The sequence below is a fragment of the Sporothrix brasiliensis genome (genome assembly GCF_000820605.1).
Source record: "Sporothrix brasiliensis 5110 chromosome Unknown Cont14, whole genome shotgun sequence".
Taxonomy (NCBI): domain Eukaryota; kingdom Fungi; phylum Ascomycota; class Sordariomycetes; order Ophiostomatales; family Ophiostomataceae; genus Sporothrix; species Sporothrix brasiliensis.
This window is the reverse complement of record NW_024467133.1, coordinates 101,808-113,238: the sequence shown is the minus strand read 5'-3', so window position 1 is coordinate 113,238 and position 11,431 is coordinate 101,808. Positions and strand designations below refer to the sequence as shown.

Sequence of the window (11,431 nt, the reverse complement as noted above, 5' to 3'; positions counted from 1 at the left end):
GTTGCACAACCTCCGTTCCTCGTAACTTCCTTTGCCTCTCGTTCTTTCGTTCTTTCCTTTTTTGCGTTCTCCGCATCGCCCTTCGTTCTTTCGTATTATTTTCTCCCTTCCTTCCGCATCCTCATCTTCCCACGCCTCCGTCCTACTCGCCACCTCCTTCCTTCTAGGTCATCCTCTGTTTCATCCAAACATTTCGCATCTTCGTCCGTTTTGTGGCTTCTCTTTTCCTTGTATTCGCACGAACCCAATCGACAACCAGCCCTACAGCCTCGCGCCCTTCGCTGGTATCCGTTGCAGATTCGCACCTTCTACTGGTGCTCAACAAACCCACGTCTCGACCTATCACGCTCGTCGGACCGAGAGCTACCCGTCCCGCAGCGCGCTTCTTACCTTTGTGGGATCTCGCAACCCTTGCGCTTTTCTTCTATTCCAGACGCCCTCGCCCGCCTCGTTGGCCAGAATTCCAGTGCTGCGCATTCGCACTGCTCATCCAACCTCGTCACCTTCCATCCTTCCACCGACCGCGGTACCGCCATCATGCCGGGGTCTTCGAGCATGCTGATTAGCCTCCGGGACAACATCAGCAACGTCCGCCGTAGACCAGCGAGCCCGTTGCTGTTACTCAACTTGGACCTGTGCGTTTGCTGCAAATTCGCAACGATTACTGACTGCAGTACTCTTCTGTGCAGTGCCTTTCTGAGGACCGATTTGGACTGACATTTCACCTGTTTTCTTTCGCTAGTCTCCGCAACCTCGTTTTCTTCTTTTTTGTCCTCCGCTTGACTCGCCGAACCGTTTGGAAACTCCGCGGCCGCGGCTTTGTGGGGTCCATCACGGAGCTCTACAATGATATCCGCCGCATCGTCTTTGGCTGGTTCCTGCGCCTCCCTGGTGTGCGCACCAAGGTCCGCCAGCAGGTCGACGAGGCCCTTGGCAAGATGGAGGGCAAGCTCGTCCCAGTCGGCGTCATCCGCCATACCTCGCTCCCCGCACAGGGCTTGGCCCACGACGAAGTCCGCCGCCAACTCGAGTCCCTGGCTGAGCTCGACCATACGCGCTGGGAGGATGGCCGGGTCAGCGGTGCTGTCTACCACGGCGAGGACGACTTGCTAAAGCTGCAGACCGAGGCCTTCGGCAAGTTCACTGTGGCGAACCCGATCCACCCGGATGTCTTTCCGGGTGTGCGCAAGATGGAGGCCGAGGTCGTGTCCATGGTTTTGGCCCTGTTCAACGGCCCTGCCGGGGCCGCCGGAGTGACCACCAGCGGTGGTACCGAGAGTATCCTGATGGCCTGTTTGAGCGCCCGCCAGAAGGCATATGTCGAGCGCGGCGTCACGGAGCCGGAAATGATCATCCCCGAGACCGCCCATACCGCGTTCCACAAGGCCAGCCAATACTACAAGATCAAGCTGCACCTCGTCGCCTGCCCCGCACCGGGCTACCAGGTGGACGTGCGCTGTGTCGCGCGCCTTATCAACCCCAACACGGTCCTGCTTGTTGGCAGCGCACCCAACTTCCCCCACGGCATTATCGATGACATTGCAGCCCTCGGCCGCCTTGCCGTCCGGAGACGCCTGCCGCTGCACGTTGACTGCTGCCTGGGCTCTTTCATGGTGCCCTTCCTCGATAAAGCCGGATTTGAGACGGCACCTTTTGACTTCCGCGTCCGTGGCGTCACCAGCATCTCCGTCGATACTCACAAGTACGGCTTCGCTCCCAAGGGCAACTCCGTCGTCCTGTACCGCACAGCCGCCCTGCGCGCGTACCAGTACTTTGTCTCGGCTGATTGGGCCGGTGGCGTCTACGCCTCGCCTGGTGCGGCCGGCTCGCGTCCCGGTGCTCTCATTGCTGGTTGCTGGGCGAGCATGATGGCCGTCGGCGAGTCGGGCTACCTGGATGCCTGTGGCCGCATCGTCGGCCACGCACGCAAGTTTGCCGAACACATAACGACATCGCCTGTGTTGTCGCCCGAAATCGAGGTCATGGGCCGCCCGCTTGTGTCGGTGGTTGCCTTCCGCGCGCGCCGTTCGGCCCCGTCCACCTCGTCCTCGCCGTTTACGCCCATCAACATCTACGCGCTGTCGGACACTATGTCAGCCCGTGGCTGGCACCTGAACGCCCTGCAGAACCCTCCCGCGATCCACGTTGCGTTCACGATGCCCATAGTCAAGTCATTTGACACGCTAGTCTCAGACCTGGAGGCGTGTGTGGAGGCCGAGCGCGAGAAGGTGCGCGTGCGCGCTTTGGAGGGCGGCGCAAAGTCCACCGATGACAGTGGCGATGCGGCTGCGCTCTACGGTGTGGCAGGTAGCCTACCCAACAAGAGCGTGGTTGTGGACCTGGCGACGGGTTTCCTGGATCTGTTGTACAAGGCATAAATGGAGAGTTGAGCAGCCCAAAACGAATGTTCTTGTTTTGCTTCTTCTGTATATTGTTTTTAATTTCTTTACTTTTTGTTTGCATTGCCATGGCCGTGTCTTGATTCGAGTTCTCATTAATCTGTATATGTATATTCTTTCTCGAAAAATTACCTTAGTATCATTTTTAAACTGAAAATGGAACGAATTGATCGACTAGGCAAAGTTATGAATATTATTGATGTGACTTTGCGGATTATAATTTAATAAATTTGTCTATATATAGTGAAGATATGGTCATACATTATCGATTGGTCAAAATTCCAGAACCCATAAAGAACTACTAAAAGATGTGACATGTTGGGTAAAAAGAGAAAGGAGATAAGGGGACGGAAAAGGAGGAGAAGAATATAAATCGAAGTGAAGAAAAGAAACCGTGGACCCCTTCCGTTCGTCAAGATTCCGGAAATAGATAAAACGCCATCTTAAAAATAAAGGACACAATAGAGATATCAGTGAACATGGGACGGGTTAATAAGGAGTCCAAATGCCGTCCGCATAGCAAAGGGCCACTAAGAAGAAGAAAAAGTCATGCATGCAATTCCACTCATACACAGCCTGTCGCCAAACACCATCGTATAGCCGTTCGCGATGAATTTTATGATGCCGCCTGTTGCTGTTTGTCGCTGCCACGCCAGAGCTGGATAAACGGAGCGGCCTCGTTCTCACAAACGGCCGAGCTCGTGCGAATGCAGCTAACGACACGGACCGACAGGTCGCCCGTCTCGTACTTGGCGCCGTGCTCGACCTTGCTGTAGGCGTTGATGGTCCGCTGCGGCACGAGGGCCATCTTGGACAGGAGCGTCGGGTGCCACTGGACAATGTGTTCCTGGGCGTGTTAGTTCCTTGCATGTAATTTGTGCTACCTGATTCCCTCTTTCCGTATTGTGTCTTCTTACCAATGCGTGCGTCTCCGCCTTTTGGAAGTTGTAGGACCGATACAGCGGGTCGAACCAAGTCTCAAAGAAGAAGCGCGCCCACTCGCCGTTGCGGACGATGAAGCTCGACGTCGACAGGCCGTCGTAGTCCTGCGTCAGCAAAAAGTCCACGTCCTGGCCCTTGAGGTGGCCAAACGTCTTGATAATACTGTCGGGCGGCACGACGGGGAAGTCCTTGAGCATGGCCGCGTCGATCTTGGCCGGCGCCATAATGTCGCCCTCGATGCTCTTGTCCATGTTCATGACAAACGCGTTCTGGTCCAGGAACCAAAAGTACGTGCTCTCGGGGAAGAGCGTGAGTGCATGACGCATAGCCACGACCTTGGTCCACGACAGCGGCGAGCCATTGAGGTTGTAGTAGCCGACCTTGGGCGAGAAGGTGCCGTAGCCGTGTTTCTTAGCATACTGCCGGCGGTTCTCGCGAATGGTGTCGAGGTATGCGCGGTGGAAGTTGGTTTCGTCGTACACGGTGACGAGCACGACAGTCGGCGCCTTGCCAAAGGAGGCAAGGTTTTCGGTTGCCGCCGAGAAGTCGGCGCCGAACGGGTTACCGTCAGCCGCCGTAGGTGCCTTGTGGTCGCCGACGCCCGGCATGGTGCTGCCAGTACCCTCCTCCTTGGCAGCCTTGAGATGTGCCGCCATCCAGGGGTTGGCGCCTCTATGCCGGCTACTGGGCCGTGTCAAGAAGTAGATGATGCCGAAGAAGAAGAGCGCACCGAGGGCAAGCACCCGCTTGCGGCCGCGACGTATGAAGGGCAACCGGGACGATGACGCCCGCGGTTTGAACGCGGCCGCATTGGAGTCTTTGCGTGGGGGGTAAGCGAAATGCATCGTGTGCGTGTGTATATGGTTGCGACGCTGGTAGGGAGAAGGTCGATGCGTGACCGGGGGGTGTCTTCGTTATCTGTCCCTTGCCCGATGGTTCTCTGGTGGTGAGAGACTATGGTTCGTGGATGGATGTCGTGATATCAAACGTATAACAAATAAAAGAAAAGGAGAGGACAGGTCGAGATCGAGGCGGGATGGTCGTATCGTATCGCATCAAGGCGCGGGCGTCATTAGAATCAAAGATCGTAGTAGCAAGTAAAGACCGAGCTTTGTTTGCGCGGAACAGGAGATGCGACAAGAGAGACAGACAAGGGGGCTTTCTCTACTGTCGTGCCAGGTTGGTTTGGGCAGTCCCCAATGGACGAAATTCAACCTTGGACAGCAGTTGGAGTGAATGCCCAGAGAAGCGGGACACGGGCGGACGTGGACAATGAGCGGACGGGAAAGGAGGCACCGGGAGAAAAGCCGTTGGTGGTAGTCGATGGAGGAAGTCCAAAGGGAGAGAAAATCGGAGGGGAAGAGGAACAGCACGCGGCCGGTCACGCTGGAGATTGAGACAGGTACAGCGGGTAGAAACGACAAGGGGGTAAAAAAAAATACGGCGCGCCACTCGCTCGCTCTCCTATTTTGAGAATTCGTTTTCGCCTTTCGTGGCGGTTGGGAGATGTATGCGTCTTGCAGCGCGATTGCAGGGAGGGAGTCAAAAGAGGACAAAGTTCGATTACGATAGTTTTCAGGCAATACCAACGAAAAATTATGAAATGGGGACAGGGCCCCCTACACGACAATATAGCGCGCTTTCCTGGGTCCCCAGTCCACTATTACCCCTGACGTGGCAGGTCTTTCTTCCCACGAACTGTCCAGTAGAAGAAAGAGAGACCCGTGCTGCTAGAGTAAATTGAGGGTGGGGCGCCCGTCTCGGCGCGAAATAGGGAAGGGAGTTGGCATGGCCTGGTGCAAGGTCCTAGTAGTGCTGGAAACGGTGCAATTAACGACAAACATAAGTACGGAGCCACCTACGCGACAGTTAACAGTCAATGCAGATCGCAAAAATAGGGGGTTTGCGAGGCTGAGCCTAGTGACATGGCCATGTAAAGGCAACCTCAAACGTCACAGCGAGGTCGACGACGGCCATTTTGGTAAAATATATGGCTACCAGAAGGTCATAGACACCATATCGATCGACAAACGTCGTTTACAATTACGAATGGATGTATCAACCAATTGCCGGTGCTTACCTCTCGTGTGGGAGAGCCTCTGGGGACGTATCCGGCGAAGACATGAAAAGACGTGCGCGGAATTCTGCCCAGAGAACGGCCCTTACGAACCAGAGAAGCTAAGCGGAAATGATGTCGATAGAGGAGCGAGCTTCGCAAGACGCTAAGCATTTGCTCTCTGCCAGACAATCAGACGGCGAAAAGGATGGCGGGGTCCGCGAAGCCTCTGCTCATGCGGAAGCGGCCGGACAAAACGCCAGGCCACCCCGAGCAGAGGAACAAGTATCGGGACTGGTTTAATTTCTGCACACAGACTAGTTGGCTCGACACGGAGGCGAAGAACTCGAGACAACTTAAGAGTGTGCAGGTTGTTTCGGGAGTAGAGGCAGTGAGACTAATGGGAGAGGAGAGTGGAGGGGGGATTAGAGTCTGAGATCTCTGAAAGAGCTTCCATTTTGTGGCTAAGATACTCTTGTGACTTTAAAATCAGCCAGAAATCGTGTCTTGCTCATGCATCTTGACCATCGTCATTCACCGCTTCTGGGATGCCGACATTGCTACCGTCTGCTTCAGCGTGCCCAGCATCGGTGTCTTCATCGTCATCGTCGGGACCTTCAGCGCCAATGTCGATAATACGCTCGCTGGCACGCTCTAAGAGACGACCGCTCAAGTAGTTGATACCATTCCAGGCAACCTAAAACCATGGATTAGCGACAAAATACTCAACAATGTCCGGCATGTTGCCATATCACTTACCCCTAAAAATGTAAACGCGCCGACAAGGATGAAAATCCAGCTCATGCTCTCGTAGCGTCCTCGGCCACCACCGGCAGCACGCCGCCGTCCACGGCCAAGGCCAACACCGCGCAGATTGAACCAAGTGAACGGTGACACGACGAAGAACGTCTTGACAACCCCAACAATGCCCAGTGAGAAGAGACCCTTGATGAAGTGCTCCCACCAGCCAGACACGCCAACGAAATCAGCAACGCCACCAACACCACTACCTCCGCCGCCGCCCAGCACGTCGTGGAAGCTCCCGAGGAGGTCGTCGTCCGTGTCAAACTCGTGCACATCCAGGAACGTGTCCATAATCACGCCGCTTGGGTCCACCCACAAGTCCATCAACGGGTCGGCCACGAAGCCCAGGACAAAAAGCGTCAGCCCAAAGACCAGGAGCGTCATAAGAGCCCGCGTGATCTTGTTGGAAACGAGACGGCCCCAGCGCAGCCGCTGAATACGGTACTTGAACCCGCACGTCGGGCATTTCCAAAAGTTGCGCTCGGCCATGGGCTGTGCCTTGCGCCACGCCTGGAGGCAGCCGTCGTGCACATACTTCTGGGACCCCTTGCAGCGGCAAGGGCTGATCAGCCGTCCGTCCTCGGGGTTTTCAGAGATGTAGCGGACACGAGGCATGCGCGACGATCGCACAAACGTTGGAAGCGCTGACGTCACCGCACCAGCCACACGGTCGCGCAGACCGGCCGTCGCCTCACCGACTGCCTGGACAGCAGCACCCAGACCAACTGGTTCGGCAGCCGCGTCGTCCTCGCCCATCATGTCGCGTAAACCGTCGTCCGGGTGCGTTGTGATATCCTCAAATGTCGGCAACACCGTCTCGAAGCAGATTCGGCATGTACGTGGCTTGAAACGCCGACGGTACCGTTCCTGAGCCCGTTCCTCTTCAGTTGGCTCTTTCTGCTGCCCCGGCCCATGGCGTTCGTTGTCAAAGCCGTACTCGTTCGTATCGCCGCGGTAGTGGTAGTGGTTGTGCTCCAAAGGCGTCCTCTCCTCATTCTCGGTGACCCAGGAGGCGTTGTCGGATACACCAGGAAAGGATCCGACAGAAGCAGTGCCGTCATTGTCGCCATCGGACGTAGCCGTCGCTTGATGCGGTCGTGGTTGTCTCGTGGACCCTGAGTCGAAACCACTCGTCGTCGCCCAGCCATCGTCTCTCATCGCCGAAGATGTGTCATTGCCACTGGCGTTTCCAGTTGCAGCGGTGTCGGCAGGCCAGGACCAGCTGGAGCCTACCCCATCGGCACCAGTTCGAGCACGAAAATCCATGGCTAAAGTCGCGTGACAGGGCGATAGGTGGTTGTTGATATGGGGTGGTCAAATTGACTTTTAAAGTAGGAGGCGAAAAGCAGAAAGACAAAACACAAACTAGGGGTGCGAAGGATCGTTGTGTATCAAATTCCCGAGCTTCCGGGTCAAGATCTCAAAACAAACGTGATATGCATTCGTACAGTCATAAGTGGGACGAGGGTGTGGTTGAGGACGAAATATATAATGGATAGTTGGATTCCAGCCCAGATTGAGGGAAGAAATATATCGTTTTAGAGTTCCATAGCCGCTTGGCTCGCCTTGGGCAGGAAAGTAACAAGTCACATCTTCGTTGGGAAGAGGGAAACGTCGACCGAGATGCACTGAATTGGGGAAGGAGAAACGTGGCCGAGTGGAAGTTGGGCCAGGAGGAGTAGTAAGAGCGACCTGCAACAGGACACGAAATTGAGTGGAAGAAGAAGGAAGAGCCAACCGACTTTTCCGCCAGCTTCGATAATCCAAGTTCCATTTCGGCGGAGATGTTGAGCAGAGTGGAGTAGTATTAACTAACCATGCCCGCTTAGAGTGATACTAGCTGTGGTCCTCCCCGGTTGGTGCATCACAGCTGCAGCCAATCAGAAGAGCTCGACGCGCAACTGTGCGGTGTGCCTGGGACAGCGCAGAGCCAAAGCGGAGCTTGGAAACCAGCACAGCGTCCAGCCTCTCACTTGTACCAAAAACGTACAGCAGCATCTGCCTACTGGCCATAGCTGCAAACCTAGTCTGTGTTGAGATCCTCAGCCATCCGTCTCCATCGTTGTCCACCATTGTCGTCATTCGATCCTCTCGACTCCTCTTTCTTTGATACAATACCCATTTCCGACTGCTCTGCCGACCTCACATCACCGCACATTCACCCACAGAAGACACCTCGACCACAGCCATGGCCGACCGGTATTCGTTCTCGCTGACAACGTTCTCGCCCAGGTACGCGACATTGGGATTGGGGAACATGGAAAGGCTTTGCTGTTGCTGTTTTTCTTGTATTGACAGAGTTGCTAACCTCGATTGTTTCACTCCACAGCGGAAAGCTGGTGCAGATTGGTTCGTTCACCCCCCTCCGACCTTCAACATGTCCGACGAGGTGTCGCGCGCGCCGAGAATCCGCGCGAGATGCGGCAACGATGCCGAGACGTTTACAGTGCAAGTGGCTAACGGATGGATTGTCATAGAATATGCCTTAAATGCCGTCAACCAGGGTGTCACTGCTCTTGGCATCAAAGGTACGCTGTGCTGCCAACATTTGGTCTCCTGTCGATGGCATCCCCCGTCTCTAACATGTCTTCCCTGCAGCCACAAACGGCATTGTCCTGGCCACCGAGAAGAAGTCATCGTCCCCGCTCGCCGACCCGTCATCCCTCTCCAAGATCTCCCTTATCACGCCCGACATCGGTATGGTCTACGCCGGTATGGGCCCCGACTATCGCGTCCTCGTTGACCGTGCCCGCAAGGTCTCGCACTCGGGCTACAAGCGCATCTATAACGAGTACCCGCCGACGCGGATATTGGTGCAGGACGTCGCTCGCGTTATGCAGGAGGCTACCCAGTCCGGCGGCGTCCGGCCGTACGGTGTCAGTTTGCTGATTGCCGGCTGGGACGAGGGCATCCTGCCCGAGGAGGAGCTCGAACGCGAGGCGGCCAAGGCGGCGGCTGCTGCAGCTGGTAACAAAGAGGAAGAGGAGGAAGCCGACGGCCTGGCCTCGGGTGAGCAGAAGAAGCCCACGGGCAAGACGGGCGGTATTCTCAAGGGCGGCCCCATGCTGTACCAGGTGGACCCATCGGGGAGCTACTTCCCGTGGAAGGCAACGGCTATTGGCAAGAGCGCGGCGTCGGCCAAGACGTTCCTGGAGAAGCGGTACACGGAGGGCTTGGAGCTCGAAGATGCGGTGCACATTGCCCTGCTGACACTCAAGGAGACGATTGAGGGCGAGATGAACGGCGACACCATCGAGATCGGTAAGCCTGACATGAGTCAGAAGACATATTGCCCCAACTACGGGATGAAACAAAGGCTAACAATTTCAAGGCATCATTGGCCCGCCGGCAGACCACCTCCTCGGTGTCGAGGGTGTTGAGGGCGCGAGAGGGCCGCGGTTCCGCAAGCTGACGCCACAGGAGATCGAAGACTACCTGACCAACCTATAAGAGGCGCACGTGCGCATGGAAAAAAACGAGAGAGAGCTTGCAACCTGCGTGGTGGCACGTGGAGGATGGGCTGATAGCATAAGAGTGCAGCTGGCGCTGTTGGAGACCAAAGGGGCGCATGTACTTGTATTCGACAGGCTTAAATCAGTGGCATCAACGCTAGAGCATTGGCAAAACAGGCTTCGGTCTATTCAGTGACGACGATGAAGGAGCTTTTCGGACCTGCATATACACCAGTCACCTGGCCAGGCGGAAGACTGCGAACCTTGACCCAGGTCGTCACTATTTTCTTTTCCAGTACAGGTGGCCTTCTGGCATCGTTGCTGTCGTGTCCTATTCCGAGCTGGCCATTGGCGTTGCTGCCAAGAACAAATACGGAGCCGTCAGTTGCAAGCACAATCATATGCCCATCGCCCATGCCGACATCGACGACATCTACGTCTTCGGTGTAGCCGTCGGCCGACGTGGCGGAAACCACAATGGGTGTCGGCTCGCCCGTGACGCCTTCTAGCAGCACGGGCCGCCGTCCTGGGTAGCCACCCCAGCAGTAAAGATCCCGCCCCTGCGTCACGGCCGCAAGCACATGGCCACCAGCCGCCAATTTCACAATCGGTCCAGTTGGCAGGTCGTCGAGGGCAGTGACAAGGCCCGGGCGCTCGGCAGGCGATTCAGTCACGTCCCGACCAAGGCACTCTGGGAATCGCGGGTCGCCCCATGTCCAGACTTGACCGTCGGTAGTGAGTATGGCGAAGCCAACATCGTACGCAACGACCTGTCGTACGCCGGGATAGCCAGCGAAGCGGGAGCAAGGAACATCGGTCAAAATAGCGGCGTCATCACCTATGCGACGGTGTATGGCCGCCGAATAGTCGTCTGCTGACGCATACTGAAGAAGTGCACCTTCATTCTTGTCGTAGACTGTGCATGTGGTTGTCAGTACCAGCAGACAAAAGGCGGCAGACATGGTTCTGTAGCTGACCAACCCAAAACACAACCGTTCAAAGCTTCAGCAAAGTGCAGATTGTTTCCGTCACTTATGCGGGAGATATCCACTGGGGCCACCGGGGCCGCTCCAGCCGTGGCAATTCCCTCAGACGTTGTCACTTCCGTATATGAAAGGGATGGTCGGACATGCACGATCTTGTGGTCCTGTCGCACACGTGTGAAAGCCCAAATGTCGTCAGGTTCGTCCTCTGGCACAGCTGTCGTGTTGAATTGCAGCTGGCCCCAGGCATTAAAGCCCGTGGCATAAAGCACCTGCATCACATGTGAGTTTGATAGTGCTCTTCTTTGCCTTAATGAGTCGGGTCGTTCCTTCCTGTTTGTTTTGTGTTTCTTCTTGCCCCGTTGCGAGTAACAAAGGTGCGCCTTCCGATACTGCTTAGTTGATAATTATCACCCCACCAATGACCTACTTCACTTCCAACCAGCGAAGTGGCTACAGTTAGGCTGTGTCACCTTTCATTTTCGTTTCAAAGAACGATGTTCTTTTTGTCTTTCTTTCTTTTTCTTTTTCTTTTTTAGTAATTGCCCTCTCCATGGTGTGAGTACAGTTGTGGAATTGCAATGTCCAGTTAGATGAATTCGTTAGGCACCAAAATTACCAATCTTTACCCCTCTCGAAAACAACCACATCGCTCCTGCACTTTCAAACCCTCCTCCCATGGGATGGGGCACGTAGGCATTGGAATCATTTGCAGGAAGTACCAATGAAGGCTGCACAAACACTGCTCACGCCGCCCATTAATGACGCATGAGTCAAACTGAAGCGCTTATCATC

General features: G+C 55.5%; 5 protein-coding genes across 5 annotated transcripts; 2 read left to right on the top strand and 3 right to left on the bottom strand.

Moving 5' to 3' along the window:
- Positions 1-537: 537 nt before the first annotated feature.
- SPBR_03668 (sphinganine-1-phosphate aldolase) lies at positions 538-2,378 on the top strand (the record flags this gene model as incomplete). The annotated part of the gene is made up of 2 exons (XM_040761958.1): positions 538-635; positions 743-2,378. The coding sequence occupies 2 exons, from the start codon at positions 538-540 to the stop codon at positions 2,376-2,378; spliced, it is 1,734 nt and encodes a 577-aa protein (XP_040622721.1).
- Positions 2,379-3,015: 637 nt separating this feature from the next.
- Positions 3,016-4,186, bottom strand: SPBR_03779 (mannan polymerase II complex MNN11 subunit; the record flags this gene model as incomplete). The annotated part of the gene is made up of 2 exons (XM_040762069.1): positions 3,016-3,246; positions 3,317-4,186. The coding sequence occupies 2 exons, from the start codon at positions 4,184-4,186 to the stop codon at positions 3,016-3,018; spliced, it is 1,101 nt and encodes a 366-aa protein (XP_040622720.1).
- A 1,722-nt stretch (positions 4,187-5,908) lies between these two features.
- SPBR_03711 (ring finger domain containing protein) lies at positions 5,909-7,467 on the bottom strand (the record flags this gene model as incomplete). Its single annotated transcript, XM_040762001.1, has 2 exons — positions 5,909-6,094; positions 6,157-7,467. The coding sequence occupies 2 exons, from the start codon at positions 7,465-7,467 to the stop codon at positions 5,909-5,911; spliced, it is 1,497 nt and encodes a 498-aa protein (XP_040622719.1).
- Positions 7,468-8,389: 922 nt separating this feature from the next.
- On the top strand, positions 8,390-9,651 carry SPBR_03764 (20S proteasome subunit alpha 2; the record flags this gene model as incomplete). The annotated part of the gene is made up of 4 exons (XM_040762054.1): positions 8,390-8,433; positions 8,500-8,729; positions 8,800-9,462; positions 9,554-9,651. The coding sequence occupies 4 exons, from the start codon at positions 8,390-8,392 to the stop codon at positions 9,649-9,651; spliced, it is 1,035 nt and encodes a 344-aa protein (XP_040622718.1).
- A 187-nt stretch (positions 9,652-9,838) lies between these two features.
- Positions 9,839-10,914, bottom strand: SPBR_03792 (uncharacterized protein; the record flags this gene model as incomplete). The annotated part of the gene is made up of 2 exons (XM_040762082.1): positions 9,839-10,569; positions 10,635-10,914. The coding sequence occupies 2 exons, from the start codon at positions 10,912-10,914 to the stop codon at positions 9,839-9,841; spliced, it is 1,011 nt and encodes a 336-aa protein (XP_040622717.1).
- Between the last annotated feature and the right edge of the window lie 517 nt (positions 10,915-11,431).